General features: G+C 39.9%; 1 protein-coding gene across 10 annotated transcripts in view; it reads left to right on the top strand.

Annotated features, from left to right (window-relative positions):
• The window catches only part of mef2c (myocyte enhancer factor 2C), an 84,889-nt gene that overhangs the window by 62,316 nt on the left and 4,844 nt on the right, over positions 1-17,729 (top strand). For 4 of the 10 annotated variants that reach the window (XM_015374435.1, XM_015374433.1, XM_015374431.1 and 1 more), the window contains 6 exons: positions 5,166-5,309; positions 5,498-5,635; positions 8,491-8,671; positions 9,451-9,498; positions 15,618-15,790; positions 17,267-17,396. In XM_015374435.1, the coding sequence (XP_015229921.1) occupies positions 5,166-5,309; positions 5,498-5,635; positions 8,491-8,671; positions 9,451-9,498; positions 15,618-15,790; positions 17,267-17,396 (814 nt within the window). The remainder of the gene's footprint in view (positions 1-5,165; positions 5,310-5,497; positions 5,636-8,490; positions 8,672-9,450; positions 9,499-15,617; positions 15,791-17,266; positions 17,397-17,729) is intronic. The other 6 variants (XM_015374437.1, XM_015374441.1, XM_015374434.1 and 3 more) reach the window with 5 other exon arrangements.

The following is a 17,729-nucleotide window of genomic DNA, read 5'->3' as shown; positions in this document are numbered from 1 at the left end:
TTTGGAACTCAACTTTAGTTTTGGTGAGGATGGGTGCAGCATAATTCTGGATCAATTACAGCTGTTTGTATTGACTTTTAGGCAGACCGGTGAAAACAAAATTGCAGTGAGTAATTCAAGTTAAAATATCGTTTTTTTTAAAGATTCTTCTGTGACGGTAGTGCTTTAGACCTGTGTATGTTCTTCAGGTGATAGAAGACCAACTTTATAATTGTCTTTATGTGCCTCAGAAACAAACATGCCTCTGATTCTTAATAGATTCAGTCACCTCACTCAGTTTTCTCAAAGCTGTCCAGTGGTTCCTCTTACTGAAGCTAAAGGATACCACAGAGACACTGCGTCTCAAATATGTAGGACACCTTGTCTATGCTGTGCCTGCTTCTCACAGGCCGTGTGAGCGGAGTCATAAGGGAGTGTCATGAAGAAGGAGTTTAATTAGGAGCAAGCCCCCAAAGGGGCCACAGAGGAAGACACTGAGCGAAGCGAGAAGAAACTGCTTTTTCCATTTTTTTTTAACCATATCATCCTAATTTCCGGTCCTCTGTAAGTTGCACATTGCTGGACTTTTTCCATATTATGGAGTAATGGCTAAGAAGCACACAGCAAACTGAGTGTTCAGTGTATTCTTAGAAGCATCCTGTGGTTTTTCTGTTTTTTTCTTCTGAAGTTATCATTCTCTCCTACTCACTTCTTAGTCACCTATTCCTCATTTCACACTTTTGTCAAATTTGGTCTTGTCTCTCTGCTTTTAAGAAGATGTCAGATAAGGTGTGTAAAGAGGGGGGTGAAAAAGAATAGATTATGTCTAGAAATATTTTAGATTAGTAGTATTACATGAAGAATTGTATGATTCTTTTTGATGATTCAGGTTGCTGGCAGAAATGAATCCTAGCAAAGTTTATTATATTAACCCTAGATTTTGGCCTTTTTCCAAATCACTAGATGCAGCATGGGCTGGTTGCCAACTTTAATACATATAGACAATTTCTAAAATCACATTCAACTCTACAGTTTCAGAACTTGTTTTCATGAAACAGCTCTAAGATTTTAAAAAGCATTAACACTGTTTGTTAATATTTTAGATCTATTATAAAGAAACACATTTTAAATGAGTTTGCAATATTTAGTTTCCCTATATTTAGTTCTTTTCTGATTCTATTATCCCAGTACTGTATAAACAATAGGCATAGACAGCTCGACAGTGTCAATGTACACAAGTTGTTTAAAAAGTTACAGTTTCTAGAAGTAAAAATATCACATATGGTTTGTTTGGTTAGTGCCTTAAATGGCCACAGTAACCAGTTTTCTCAGGCTCTCCAGAGCTCAGGAAATGCAGTGCTGCCTCTCTCATATCTATTGATGTCACCTCTGACTGGCTAATAAAAGGCTAAAACACTTTGCCATCTCTCAAAAGGAAGATACATTTGACTGTTTATAAATAATTCTCTTGGAGTGTAAAGTAGGAAGCAGTTATTAATTTAAGATAAGTCCAGGGGACTTGCCAAAAAGTTTAAACTTTTTCTATGATTTGGTTCACTTTCACACTATGAAAATTCATCAGCACTTCTTCACACAGTTTCAACATTGGGAGTGGCAGTGCCAGAAACTAACACTAACCAGGTTGATAAAAATGAAAAATAGATACAAACACAATTTCTATCACTCACCTTATTTAAAAAAAAATAAAAATAAAAAAAAAATTCAATTGTGACATCAGAAATATATATGCCAACTTAGATTTTCTTTTTTTCTTCTTGCTTTAACAAAATTCATCTTTCACAGTATGACCAGAAGGCAAGGGGGCCAGGTATTTAACATCTTGCCCATCAATGGCTCACTTTCACTCCTTGGTTCACTGGATAGTCCACCGAAGTGCTTGCTGCTCATTGTAAGCTTCTGGTTTTCATAGACAGAAAAACAAAATCAGATTTGACTATATTTGACCAGCCGTTCACCAATCAAAGATAATGGTCTGATTCATTTGTGCATTTTACATTTTTGATAATAAAATACTAATAAAACATTATCAATGTTTTATTAGCATTTTTTATTCTGCATTTCTGTCTTAGATAAAAGTTTAACCCAAAAGTTTTAGTATAAAACGTCTGCATAACCCTAACCCTGGGTTTCCTAAGCTCTCCCTTTTAGTGATAGGTTATCCCCCTTTCCCCTAATACGAACTTATTTTTCTTCAAATTGTGTTACCTTGTCAATTTAAAAAAACTATCTCGATAAACATTTGGAAAGAGTTTGGGATCTCTTTCAAATAATAAGAATAAGTTTTAGAAAACAGTTTAAAAAGCATAGGATAATAGACTTAGGGCATAAGATTGAAATGTCCATTTATGGGTACAAATGATCCTATTGGGTGATAGGCTTTATTTCTGTGGCAACAGGCGTGGCCAGTAACTGAACAGGTGGGCATAATTGGGATAGATGACATAGCATCCTTGAACCCTACTCTAAATATGTTGAGTCCCTCTAGAGAGCTATGCCTGAGCCACATACTTCATAGTCATATAACACTCCTGTGCTGGCTGTCTGCACCCCAACTGACGCCCGATGCAGCCATTGCCCAGTGCGCTGCAGGATGACCAGCTTAGTTTCCCCATATGAGATGACACCTTTGGCCCAGCCTTTGCTCTTTTCCTCCTCCATCACTGCACTGCTGTTTTTCCAAGAAAGGAATTGAATCCATAGTCCTCTTCACGCTGGTGGCAGTAGGTGGAAATCTGCGGTAGTGGGATGAAATGTTGTTGGTACTTGTATGCGTTCTCATGTGAACTGAAGAAAGGCCAATGTTCAGCTCTTGTCAGCATGGTGTGATGCATCGCCAAGATCACGGATGAAGCTTGGCAGAAGAAATCGAAAACTTTTTTACATCTGACGCCTTTTGCTAAAAACAAAAACGCAGCATGCTGAACCTCTGTCACCCCTTTCTGCATAGCCTGCTATAATAGAGCAAGCCTGCCTGATTCACTGCAGGTCTCCTGCATCAACTTAGTTGATTTGTTTGGTATAATTTCCTTAAGACTGTCAGAAGATATGAGACATGCTTTTAAATTCAGAATTCCAGATTTCCACTCTAGGGGCCAAGGGAGGTATTGGAGAAAAAAATGGAAAGCCAGCAAATGTTGACACACTTACAGTAGATGCCTCAGCCACAAGACTCTTTGAGAATCAAACAGTTATCTCACACACACACAAAAACAGCCCTCTAAGTTCACTAAAACCAAACTCTAAACAGGCCTTTGTTGTGCTGACATAAGAGATAACTGGATTGTTATTTGTTTTCTAAGCAGGCAGATCGCTCCTGTCATTTCTGCAGCTGCTTGTGATGGAGTTGCTCGCACTTGTATCGCTTCTGTGAGTGAGAACTGGCGGAGACAAACAAATGAGAGGGAGAAGTTCACAGAGATTAACTTATCGTAGCATCCATCTCCCTTCCTTTCACATGCTTGGTTTCTTTTTCTGTCTTTTTCTTTTTTTTTTTTCTGCTTGACTCAAACACCCACTCTCACACACCCACATGTGCACATGCAAACACAGACTTATTCCCATTCTTTCCCCTCCCACACGCATACACACAAACACATACACACACATACACTTGATCAGCATCAAATACAGGGTGTGCTAAAGTAAATTTAATTACGTCTGTCTGATATGGAGCTTCAGATGAAAGTAGGAGAGCGCAGTGTGAAGAGATGACTGCACAGACAGGAGCAGGCCCGTGATATTCCTCCTGTAGACTAATCTCCCTTTATTAAAGCCAGGAGGAGAGAGGGAAGGGGTGGGGGTGTGGATGGAGAACAGTAGGAGGAGGGGGTGTCTTTGATGAGATCTGTAACTGTCAGGTACTGTACTTTTCTGCTCTCCCACTCTGTCTTTGTCTCCCCACTTTAGAAGGCAAATGAACATAGCACCTATCGTTGCAAGGCAGACGTATGCTCATGCTATCACGCAAAGAAATGTACTGTGAAACTCATCCTCATTGTTACGGATGTCAACAATTTAATTGAAAAGAAAAGAAGAAAAGGACTCATGTGCCCCCCCCCCTTAAAGCCTTCTTTGTCTTAGTCTCCCCTCCAGTGAGAGGGAGTGGTGAGCCAATGAGTGGTTTTCTGCTGTTTTGCTGCCCACTCTAATGGGGACAGGTGGCCATCAGGTGGCCAAAACAAGAAACTGCCTTTCTAAATACCAGATTATGCCTGGTGGTTTTAAACTTTCACACTTTTTCAAATAACAAAAAAATCTTTATTTATGTAATGGACCAACAAAGCATTTGTATAAACATTACTCTGATACTTTAAAGTGAAATCTAGAACAACTAGTTGCCTTGCCAACTAATTAGTAAACTGAGGCCAACTGTGTGTGAAGCTCAGAGTGTGCAATCACCATCATTGTGCACTGCCATGTTAAATAGAGAAAAATAAGGCTATCACTGCAAGTAATGTCCTGGGAATTCAGGCAGTTGAACACAACAGCCGCATGGTGACACGCTGTGGGGACATGGAGGCTGATAACAGTGGGTTGGAAAATGGAAAAATAATCAAAGGTCTGAGTGAGCCTGAGCTATCTGTGAAGAAAGTACAAAAATGTTACTGTATAGATATGCAAAGCTAGAATAGACATATCATGAAATAGTTGCAGCAGTTGTAGCAGTTGTGGCAGCAACCATTTCAGCTCAAACTTTACATCACAAACTTACGTTTCATTTTTTTTTTAAGATTTTTTCACATCATAATTATTTACATCTTTGTGTTGGTCTACTGCTTAAATTTTTCAAGAAACAGAGCATTTATATCGTGAAATGTGTGAATATCATAACCTCACACCTGGTCTTTATGTATATTCTTCAGTTAGTTTTTTTTTTTTTTTTTGATTGTTTTAGTTTTCCTGAAATCATTTGTGATATCATATTTTAGTTTTTTTAAACATCTGTGTCATTATAAATGTTGAATATTAAGTTGTGCATAAAACATCCTAGAGTCTAATATTCAACAGTGGCTGATTGAAAATGCACCTGGCATGGAACAGTTTATAAGAATATGATTATTTTTATTTTTTCTGAAAAAGAAATAAAACTGCAGGTTTTAATTGGGACTCTTGGTTACCTACCCAAAAAACCCTTCAACTATGTTGTGCAACTGCTCTGTTTTCAGACGTTGAGAAAGAAGGGCCTAAACGGCTGTGACAGCCCAGACCCAGACGCAGACGACTCGGTGGGCCACAGCCCTGAGTCCGAGGACAAGTACAGGAAAATAAACGAGGACATTGATTTGATGATCAGCAGACAGAGACTGTGTGTAAGTACTTGTCATTAAACCCAGAGCTTTCCTCTCACCTTTCTTTTCCTCTTTTTCCCCCTCCCTCTTTATTTTTCCCTCCATGCTTCCTTCTGTTACTTCGTCTCTGTGTCCTCGTCATATATCCGTACCTTCATGTCTTCATGTTTGCCCCAACTCCATTTTCTCTGGTCGTGGGACCTGGCCAGGCATTGAACAAGAAGGAGAACAAGGGTGGGGAGAGCCCGGAGCTCGAGTCCACTCTGATCCTCACCCCCAGCACTGAGGAGAAATACAAACAGATTAATGAGGAGTTTGATCACATGATAAAAACTCATAAGATCCCTGTAAGTACTTAGGGAACATACCCGTTTTTTCAGCAGCTTCTCAGTGGCAACTGTTGAGCTAACCCGGCTAACCACAGTTGATTTTAACTGGACTAATTGCACAAAAAGAGTGAGAGTAAGCTCACATTGCGATTACTGTGTTTATTTACAGTGACAAAATTGCAGTTATTCAAACTTGCTTGCTTACATTTGAGTAACAACTCTCTAATCTGACAGTAGTGTAACCACAGCTCTCAGGCGTTTTCTGTAATTGTAGACTTTCTCTTGAAAAAAAGAAAAATACTTTCACTTTTCCACCTTGAATTAATTCTGCTTATGCCTCTGTTGCCTGTCTCCTTGGGGGTGGGGGGTGTTTTATCCTCATGCTGCCTGCTTCCTGGGGGTTTGTGCAGGCGCCATGGCAGTGATACTATAGCAGATGCTTCTCATAATGCTGAAATTATTGAAGACCTCTTTGTGGACATATGTCAAGGCAGTGTCTACAAGATTTATGATGTTAATTTTACAAAATAAGCTGAGACAAACCACAAAGTATGGACTTCTTTTCCATTTAAACTGACCCTGCTCCTCATTCGGAACACAGCATATTGGAACGGTTAGCTCTTTGGCGCTTACATAGAGAGTCATAATTTCACAGTATATTAGTAAGAGGAGAACAGTAGTATCTAGCTCACGTAGAGCAGGAGGCGATGTGGTTAGAAGTAAGGCTGGGGTTGGTGAGTCGAGGGGTGGACTCTGTACACAACAAGTGGCAGTTCAGCGTGTGGTCAGGGCGGCTGCCAAGCACTGGGCCTCTGGATTGCAGGGGACTGTAGGCGAGGGGGTGGGGGAACTGTGGGGAAAGGCAAGGGAGGAAGATGAGTGAAAACAGGAAGGATGGCACCAGCTAGAAGACAGCTCACAAACGGGGCCCTTTGCTCCCAGTAATAGGGAGTGTCAACATCTTCCACTAAAAGAGGGCATTGCAAGGTAATCAGGAGATGTGAAACATCCAGCGAAGAATTTATAATGGAAGAAACATCAGACTGGGTGGAGGGAGGCTTCTTTAGAAGTTACAGTGAAGCATAAAAAGAATCACAACGAATAATGGTTAGAGCAATTATTTTTGTGTGTTCAAATAATATGCTCCATAGCAATGTTTTAGGTAGAAAAAATCTTATAATAGGAGGCACAAAGGCACCTCGTTTGTTTCCATGTACAGCAGGCTAATCCTCTCATCCAGTATGCTGCTTCTACAGCTTGAAGACACATGGCAGTAATTTAGAACCCTATTTTCTACTTCCTTAAGCTAACATACAGGATCAACCACTTCCAGGGCACTCCCAAGGTTAAGCCCCTCTGCCAAATGACACAATAAATATGACAAACTGGATGCCTCAGGGCTGTCGGGCTAGTTCGACTCGTGTTCCTGATTAATCTGCTGACTGATCTGCCTCAGTTGATTGAAACAACTAATTTCAGAGTAAAAAATACTTAATGTTGAAGGAACTTATGCAGGAAATACTTTCAAAGGGTAAAAACAAGTGTATTTGTATTTCATTTAGACCGTTTCAAAACAACAGGAGGCCAAATCTTTTTCCAAATGAACCACAGACTTTATTTTTGTCTTTTATGCAACAGCCCAGAAATATTCAGATATGTTACAGAACTAAAAAAGAAAAATAAGACTTGCCATTCCTTTGGATTAAAGTTGTTTTAATTTGATGCCGGATGAGATTCCCCAGGGTAGTGAAGTACCACCCCTCCCCCACATGCTGCTCCTTACTGCTTGTCCGCTGGCATAGAGGGCTTAATGCACTTTCTATGCCTCTCAAGAAAGATAAATCAAGTTATAGGGAAATATTTCAGGTCAAAATTATACTGACTGTCACGATGTGAGAACTAAAGGAGTGCTATTCATCACTCTTATTAAGATAGCAATGTAATAAAACTACAGTTTGCAAACTACAGGCTGTATGTCTGTTTAAATGTAAATCCCTTTATTGTCCCACAATGGGGAAATTCATTCTCTGCATTTAACCCATCCCCCTTGGGGGGCAGTGGGCTGCCATTGTGTGGCCCTACAGGGAGCATTCAGGGTTAAGGGTTTAGCTCAGGAACCCAGAGTGGAGGCTGTGGGGATTGAACTGGATACTTGCAACATTCTCAGAGCACAACCACTGGGCCAACACTCCCCAGTTAGTAGCCTCCTGAAGGAAAACATTACATACATTTTAGTACTACAAGTGTAATGACTAACTGATTATACTATTACAGCAGAAGTTAGAATAATGTTGCTTTTATATTTCATATAAAATATTTTTTATTCTTTGTTTTTTGTCCTATAGAAGAAATATTTCTATTCAGGTTTTGTCATGTATTAGGCCCATGACTAATACAGACATGTTAACAAATGTTTGAGAAACATCTTTGTTTTTGTAAGTTACAGACACCATTGTTTCCTTCCAAGAAGAAAGTCCATAGAAAACATATCTTTTGTGAATTAAACAGGAATGTTAAAGAGTTTCCAAGAAAAGAGATACTAACAAGAAACTCCTTTTGTGTTTTGGTCTCTTCTTGTCCTATTTTTCACTTTCTCTACTTCTCTGTTGTTTGTGTTTTTGATATGTGCTGTTTATGTCCAGTAAATATAATTTTTGTCCATTCGTCCATTTTGAAATTAGATGATGTTTTTGTCTTCCCTACAATTATTGTTCTGTCTTTGTTCTGGGATTCTTGAGTATTTTGAATCATCATTTCATCTCTTTTGGTCCACTTTTTACTAAAAGCCTTAATCTATCTTTTACTCACTTGAAAGTTTATTATTTTCACTCTAATCCTTGTTTTTTGTTTAATATTTCTCATCTCTTTCCCAGCAGGCTGTGCCCCCATCAAACTATGACATGCCCGTGTCTATCCCTACAAGCAACCAGAACAATTTAATCTACACCCATCCTGGCGGATCCCTAGGCAACCACAATCTGCTGCCACTAGCGCACCATGGTCTACAGAGAAACAGCATGTCTCCAGGCGTGACACACAGACCCCCCAGTGCAGGTAATGCAAGTAGTGCCCCCATGTGTACCTGTGCAACCTCCCCATCCATGCGGTTATCCCATCTGTCTGTCTTTTGGAGCGCGCGTGCGAACCTGTCTGTCATGCTAATAGACCCAGACACATCAAAACGTGTAATTTAATTCATGACAGCTACCCACAATGTTCCACCTAAAGGCGGTGAATGAAGCTGGAGTTTTTTTCCTCCCACATATAATCACATATTCCCTGCTCTACTGTTTTGTCAAAGGTAACAGCAAAATTATGTAAAACAATATTAAATCCCAGCCCACAGACATTTATTGTGAGACTCCGGTTCTACCTATAAGCAATTTTGACTGTTGGTCTGTAATTGTTGTCCGAAGTCTTTTTTTTTTTTTTTTTCTGTCCCACTAGCCCTGAAAGGCTGTTGCCCACACCCTCAACCCTGTCATTACGACTGAATGCCGAAATGCAGAGCGCAAACTAAATATGAGCTTTGGCACTCACTGCATCCAGAGCAACAACAAAAAATCGTTCTAAACCCTCCCACTCTTCCACCTCGCATGTTTTAAAAATAATAATGTGTCATTTTTCTTGGACAGCACCTTCATGCATCCGCTCTGTCGTCCAGTAGTTCAATGTGCTAAGCTTTTGTGTGGGAAAAGGCCTTGCTTTTCGTGTTGCACCGACACACGTTGCGATTAAAGTGGGAGAGACAGGGAGGCGGAATGGGCGCTGTGTAGGTGTCTATCCTCTAATGGTTTTCTCTCCTCTGCTTTGCTCGTTATTTCATCTTACAGGTGGCCTCATGGGTGCTGACCTAACCACTGGCGCAGGCACCAGTGCTGGTAAGAATGGCCTCCTCTTCTCACACATGTCTGCTTGCAGACACACAAACACACATCTATGTCACCCACTCACCCACTTGGGGCCATAAAATGCATGACTAACACAAACCCAAACCTAAGTGGAGATTTGGTCCATGATGTGTTGAAGTTAGTGGTCGTGGAGTTCATATGGGAATGTTTGCTCAGTGCCTCGACTGTGACACATCCTGCCTGCTTTCAGCTATAAAACAGTAAAACAAGTGGGGAAGAAACAGAAGTTGAAAAGTTGCACCGTGTGCAGAAGCTGCGTTCTAAATGTCTGGATATATTTTATATGTTCTGATGAGGCCATTTTATTTTTTCTATAAAAATTCAAATGTATTTAGCATTAGCATACCAGTGGAGAAGCAGGTTAAAGAAATCATATGAGATAGCTTTTGTTTGTCCACCAGTGTACCCCCGAGGACATGCACTACACTTTTATAGTAAAGGGAGTCTGATTTTAATAGCTAAATTTTACAGCATACAGTGTGGATTGCAGAAATTGAGAATCGGGGCGTTGGTCGGGCACAGCTGGGGAGCCCCGTCTAACACCCACCTCCTCCAGGGACTCTGACACGAGGGGTCAGCGCCTGGTTTCTCTGTCTAGTCGCTTGTCGCATACAACAAACACGTGCAGGCATAACAACAGTGCCGTTTGTTGCGGCGGGCGTTCCATTGACGGCGCTCAGCAGTGCGTGTCTCAAACGCAGCCTTTGTGTTGCCTTCGCTGGGGGGGGAACAGAGGCACTTTGTGAAGGGCTCTGCGTTGCTCAGCAGCCGTGAAAAACACAACGTGGAGAGAGAGGGTCATGTGGAAGCTGAAAGATTCCATTCAGTACTCTCTTAAATCTCATTTGAGTGGGGGTGAAGGGGCTAGAAAGACTGTGTGGTGGGCTTGGAGGGGAGAGAACCCGGTGATAAATATCCACTGATGGTGGAAGCATGTGTGCAAATGAAAAACAGTAGGGGAACACAGATGGAAGTGTTCTATGAACTTGGTCAGCCATTTTAATGATGCTCCTCAAACTTCATCAGAGTTACAGTGCCTTGCTAAAGTGTTCATGCATCGTCAAATATTTTCAAAGAATAATCACAACTTTAAAGAATTTCACTGGTATTTAATTATATAGCCTAACACAAAATAGGGCAAGAATGTTAGTGGAAGGATTATTGTTTTAAGTCAAAGTATGACATACTTTAATATTCAGTTTCCTTTACTTGGTTACCTTTACAGAAACTTTGGCCAATAGTTGACCATAAAGATGACTTGCTATGCAACTTCATCTAAGCATGTACATATTTTCTCCAAAATACTAGAAAAAAACCCAGCTTCATTAGAATCGGTGGACATAGCAGAATGTCCAAAAAGAACGTTTTTGAAATGTTCAAAGCAGAGTCATGCCTAGTTTTGAAAAACCAAGACATGAGTTTCCACAACTGATAAGATGACAATGAGAACATTATTAAGAAAAGCAACAAGATTCCTATGGTAGCTGAAGTGAAGCTAGAATTATCCACAGCTCAGGTGGTTTAGATGCAAACGTTGTGTTAAAATGTCCCAGCTGAAGTCAATACATAAAATCAAGTAAGTCCAGGAAGAAAATGTATGACCATAGATGATCCCTAGCTAATTTCAGTTAACTATTAAATCAAGAAGAATGGACTCAAACTTTAGTCTCCAGTTATACATATTTAGCCATATATATCTAGTGAAGAAATATCCCTAAAGAGTTGCAGCTGTGTTGATCTATCGCCTAAAAACCTGTGGTTGAAAAATGTGAAAACTTTCAAGGGAATGTGAAAACTTCTATAGAACAGTGAAAGTATTTCAAGTACTGTTTCACCCTAAAGAGCCCTTTGATGATTCTGAGATGTATACTTTTTTATTAAGCTAATTGCTTAGTTAATTGTCTCACTGCATATTTATTGCATTGGCAAACCTAAGAAACCTTGGCCTTATGAGTTCATGTTTTGGATATGTGTCTTTCAAACATGCATGTAGATACCACCTTTTTCTGGCATTTTTTGCATAGGTCTTCTTTCTTTGAAAGAGTAGCTGTAAAACACTTCATGTTTCAATCATACAGCAGACCGAGTCATTGGAGAATAGACTTGCAATGTTAACCAAAACACCCATTTTCTCTTCTTGTGCAAATATGGTACATGAAACCCAGATGTGGGGGTTTATTCAAAATCAGTTAAGTTCCCTAGGTAATTCTAGTCTAGTGTAAATGGGGCATGTCATTGAAAGGCTTAGTCATCATGTCTTTTCTATGGAAATATTGGAGGCAATGTGTGTGCACTTGTGCATGTTTGCTTATTTATGCAGCATATCTTCAATCTGTCATTCCCTTAGCTTGCAGGGTGAGAATAAGAGGTGGTGAAAGAGACAGAACAGAAGAGAAAGAGACCCGGAGAGCAGAGATCCGGTTGAAGGCCCAGCTTGCTAGAGCCTAACCACTGCTGTTAGTAAAACTAATTGTCCACCATGTTCCGATAAGCGCTTTCATCACCAAATTTCTCACCTCTCAACCTATATCAAGCCACCTATCACTAGGTTAAATCAGTAACAAGTGGAGCATATTGATCAGGTATATTTCGACAAATAGAAAACCTTGTAACTGGTAACTGACAAAAAGTGGCCTTCAACCGCTTAACCGATGTCTGCCTCAGTCTGAGCAGAACCTATCACCAACTGTGAAAGTCACAAGCTTGAGTGTGACACCTTGGTTCAGTTGGAGATTTTGGGGTTGAATGCACATTTGGCCAAACCGCAACGGAAGAGTGTGTGAGCATGGGGAATAGAATGGAGCGTGCCTGTTAGACCACAACAGGACATCAGAAATTTGTTCAGTAACAGTTAAATGTACATGAGTTTAACCACACCTCTCTTTTTGTGTGTATCTGTGTGTGTGTGTGAGCAACATATCTAAGAGGGAAAGAAAAGAGTGAATGAAGACACTGGAGGGGCCTTGTCAAACACATGCCCTATGTAACCGTAGAGCTAATTTAATGTTGTTGACCTCCACACATGCACTCTTCAGAAATAGCATGAAGTTGTTTATCTGAGTCTTAGATCAGATGTTTTTCTCAGTCCAAGCGTTTAACATAGCAGCAGAAAAAAAAAACGGGGCTACTCGATAAGCTGTATTTAATTTTGGTACTTCCTCTAAATAGGTGACGCCAGCCTGCGCCGCAGCTCAGGTTTGCAAAGTAGCACAAGAGGAGCTGGAGAGAAATGAACTCTGGGTATCATATCTTCAGCTGATATTGGGATTGCGCCTCTGTTGAATGCAGCTACCCTCAAATCAGCTGCAGAATGGAGAGATTTGAGTCACAGTTCTCGCTTCATTAGTGTAATTGGTCGCCGATTTTACTTTTGAAGTGCTTAAGGACTGGCCTCTGCCACTCATGATTACAGTCATCTAGCGTATAATTGACTGGACGGCAGCCATCTCTACAGGGCAAGAACACACAGATGTCTGATTAACCGGCTCCATGATGAAATCTGTGTCTTCTTGACCAAAGTATGTATTAGCATCTCTCTATAGTCCATTGTCTATTTTACTCATCTGTAGAGAAACACTAATGTACTTCCTGCTGGGTTATTTACCAAAGCATGTGTATGTGTGGAGCGTTGTGTTTTGTGTGTGAGTGAAGTTTCATTCATCCATCTCCACATGCACCCACTCAGTCTCATAAAGGCCTTGCCATGAGAATGAGAGAGCGGCAGAGCTGAAGAGGCAGCTGCCTCTTTACAAGTCTGAGAAAGACACTGGAAATAGGAGGTTTCCAATACAAAAACACATGTGCAATCATATGCAAGTGTTCGAAGCATCCATATGCCATCCTGGACAATGCTGATCTGGCAGTGCATTCCAAAACAAAAGTTTTCATTCCCACATTAGGTGGACCACAAATTTCAATGTATGGCTGATTTGACAATTGTGGCTTGCTTTCTGTTTGCCCTAAAAAAAAAATTAAAACCAGATGCCTTCAAAAATCCACCTAAACATAAATAGTTTTACTCCTTGTGCTATTTGATCTCGGTATGAATTCAGCCGTTCTTTGAAGGGCAGCTGCTCTGTAAACTCACAGTATTAGACTAAGGAACACAACAGGTCAAAGAAAAGCTGTGGAGTAGTTTAAAACAGGTTCGGATTATAAAACAATGTATCCAACTTTAAATATCCCACAGAACATTGGTCAGTTCATCATCTGAAAATGGAAAGAGTATAGCACAACTACAGTCCTAATAAGACATGGCCCTCACCTCAACAAGTCAGATAAAGAAAAGAAGGAAATAGACCTATGGTAATTCTGGAAAAGCGACAACAAGATGTTCCTTATGGAAGACTGGAAAGAAAAATGCTATAAGAAGTCTTGTTTGTAGTTTCCAATGGGTGGTGTGTCTAAAGCAGCTAATAAAAAACAAAAAAATAAGGTGCTTTCTTCAGACAAGATCAAATGTGCGCATTCTGGCCTGTATGTAAATTGCTGTGTGGCAAAACCTTACCGTCGCACATCCTCTGCTTTGAGAAAAGATGGTGTCTGCCTCTTGTTGTGGGAATGCTTTACTTCAGCCGAGATAGGAGAGCTGATAAAAAGTTAGTGGGAGACGGTGGGATCTATACAAGGCAATCCTGAAAGACAACAACGCTAAACATACAGGCAGGTGTTTGTGTGTTTAAATGTGTCCTTACAAAGTACAGACCTAAATCTAATTGAGAATCTGTGGCGAGACTCAAAGACTGACAATCGCAGCTCCCCTCCACCCAGTGGGACTTAGCTTGAGCTACTCTGTCATAAACAATTGGAAAATGTGTACATGTGCACAGGTAGAGGTATATCCAAATATACTTGGTTGGTTCTTACAAAGTACTGGCTCCCTGGGGTTGAATACTAATGCAAGCCACCTCTTATGTAGTCTAGACAAAAAATTTTAAATTCATGTTGTCTTTTTTTCATTGCTTTGTGTCCTGCTAAGACTTTATGTTGTAATCTAACTTGTTAAGCTTGTGAATACTTTTGCAAGACTGCATCTGCTGTTTATAAGAGGAAAAAAAGCAGTGATATGTGGATTCACACTCAAGCAGAATGACACAGAGAAATGTATTATAGAACCTACACAAAATGACACACATCTATGTTAACAAGAGCTTAAATGTGCTTATAAATCACACTTTTCATCAATGACGCTCGCACCAGGAGCGACATGCTGTTTTCTTGTTTTCTCGCTGGCCTCATTTTCTCTCACCGCCAGCAGCCGTTTACTTTTCAAATTGTTCAAATTAAGCTTTTGAGACTTTTCATTTCCAAACAACAACAGCAAAAAAACTCGCTCTCAAATTAAACAAAGATCAGCAAGGGAAATTGCCCAGGAAGACATCTGCGACTCATTTTTCCCCCCGGAGTATATGATTAGGAAATTTATTTATGTCTAACGTATAATTCCTCCCTGTCTTTCAAGTGGGAATGTCCACACAGCGCCTTGTGTTCTACCCAGTCGGTAGATCGAATAGGGAAGTAAGGGCAAAAACAGCCAGAGGAACGAAGCTGGAAACAAAGGCAGTGTTCTCCACTCAGATTTTTTAATGATGTTGGCAGGATTTTACTCAACCATTTGTTCGTGTGTAGACTTTGGTGTTTAAGCAACACAAAAAAAGGGTTTTTGTTTAGAAAAGTGTTTTTATTTCTTTTTTATTTTGATTCATTGATTGACCTATTTCCTCTTTGGTCTTGTGACCCATAATTATATACTTTTAAAAGGCTATTAAATTGCTGCAGTCTGCGTTAAAAATGACTGAGGTAAAAGAGATTTTTTTTTTTCAATTCAGCTTCGAACCAAATGACTGTTACTGATTAAATCATCTGTTTCTAGGGCTATCTGATCCATCAACCCCTATATACACAAATGGTTCTGATAATTCCTAACACAGGAAAGCGGAAATGAATTATTATGAAAGTAGCAGTACAGGTTAATTTGCAAAAGTTTTCAAACAGGCTTAATATCAAGCATATCAATATGTTTGATTTAAATATCAGTGAAGAAAACAAGTATATTTAATGATTTTACACATACACTTTTGTTCTTTCAGGAAATGGCTACGGGAACCATCGCAACTCTCCAGGCCTGCTAGTTTCCTCAGGTGGAATGAACAAGAACATGCAGACAAAGTCTCCCCCACCCATGAACCTGGGCATGAACAACCGCAAGCCTGACCTACGCATGCTCATCCCTCCCGGGGCAAAGAACAACATGCCCTCCATTGTGAGTAATCTCTGCATCCTTCATTTGACATCTTTTTTGTTCCTCATCATCTTTCCCCATTGTATGTGAAATGCCCTGTGTCTGGGTCTGGTATTGTTTAGTTCCTTTCCCTTTCTCCAGCGCTGCTTTTATATCAGACTTGGGTTGATTGATTTGCGTTTATGACGAGGTTCAATTAAACAGGGTTTCTGCCCAACCTAAAAGTCCTGAAAAAGTCTTAAACCCCTTTAGGGCTTAAAGCACCTCAAATCCATTCGTAAATTAACCTTTAGAAATGTCTCAAATTTGATATATGTTCCATTTTTATTGTTATAATAGTTCTTTTTTTAAAGGTCTAAGAAGGAGTTTACCTCCTAAAAATTGCAGAAATCCCCTTCAAAGCAAAACATTGTCTCAGAACTTTCCCTTAGCCCAAGGCTGATATTCTGTCAGATGTCCACTATAGAACCTGGTTTGTGTCTCTGCACTGGCACTTACGCTTTGTGATCTGGCATTTCTACCTTATCTCTTTATAATCTGTTATTTAGTTTTAGTCAGTACTTCTTCAGTAGTTTTCAGAATTTCTTTTTCAATTAGTTTTGGTTTGATTGGTTTGGTCGTCTATTAGCTACACCCCTTAGAGCTCCCTTAATGTGCTCAATCATATGCACTAATTTGAACGTATCACCCTCCCCTTTCAATGCCATCAGTCTGAGGATGTTGACCTGCTGTTGGTAAGTCAGACTGCCACTCAAATTAGAAATTTTGAAAGTTCTCAGGGACTTTTGTATCCTCATAAACCACCTCTGTAGTTTTAGTGAACACATTAAGCCTTAGATGAATAGAAAGCGACAGCTGTTCCTTTTATTGTGAAGTGTGTGTTTTTTTGTTTTTTTTTTTATAGAAGTGTGACATCTAATGGGTAACTTTTTTCGCTATGACTCTGCTTATGATATTTTGTGAGAGTGCATAGTGCCACTCAGTGGTGTGTCTGAGTAAAGGCAACCTGTCCTCTTTTCTGACACAACCAAGTCAGTATATCCTCCCTTTTTTCTTAGATATTTTTTAAACTATGGTGTAGTTTTAAAATCAACATGCACAGAGATTTTAGTCCTCTAAATAGGCAAACAAAAGGAGGAGAAAAACAGCTTACACTTTCTTTTTACATCAAACATCCATTGTTTTCTCCTCCTCCCTTCATGAGGCTTTCCCTACCATGCGTTGCTATGGAAACTTGTGTTGTTACTATAGCGACAACAAGCCCTTGTAAAATAAAAAGGGTTCTAAATGATGGGGTTGGCAGAGTTCAACCAAGCCTCTTGTCAAGTGATTAATTTCCCCTGAAGTTGGCACCACAACCGATTCTCAGTATCTGCTGGCTGAGAGAAAGAAAGGAGACAAGATGAAATTGACTTTTTTGTTATAGATTTTAGCCAGAAGTTGAATCCATGGCCTCATGCGTCCTTGTGTCTTGTTTGTCTTTCCTTCCTATCAAAGAACCAGAGAATAAACAACTCCCAGTCTGCTCAGTCGCTGGCCACTCCCGTGGTTTCAGTAGCAACTCCCACGCTACCTGGACAAGGCATGGGCGGCTACCCATCTGCCATCTCTACCTCTTATGGTACCGGTATGTACCATACAGTGCTCTGTCTCTTCCCTTATTTTTTACCCTTAACAATACCTAATAATTCTTATTTATTTTCTGACTCTGCATTAATATGACTCAAATTAATCAGGATACAATAAAAATAGTTTTTATTGTATATGGGCACATTTTAACCAATAATATGTAATTATTAATTAACGAGTAATGTAATATGTAAACAGACAGACAGACAGACAGACAGACAGATAGACAGATAGATAGACAGATAGATAGATAGATAGATAGATAGATAGATAGATAGATAGATAGATAGATAGATAGATAGATAGATAGATAGATAGATAGATAGATAGA

Source organism: Cyprinodon variegatus, unplaced genomic scaffold (assembly GCF_000732505.1).
Source record: "Cyprinodon variegatus isolate N-32 unplaced genomic scaffold, C_variegatus-1.0 Scaffold103, whole genome shotgun sequence".
NCBI classification, from domain to species: domain Eukaryota; kingdom Metazoa; phylum Chordata; class Actinopteri; order Cyprinodontiformes; family Cyprinodontidae; genus Cyprinodon; species Cyprinodon variegatus.
The sequence above is the reverse complement of the archived record's forward strand: the minus strand, read 5'-3'. Positions and strand labels throughout refer to the sequence as shown.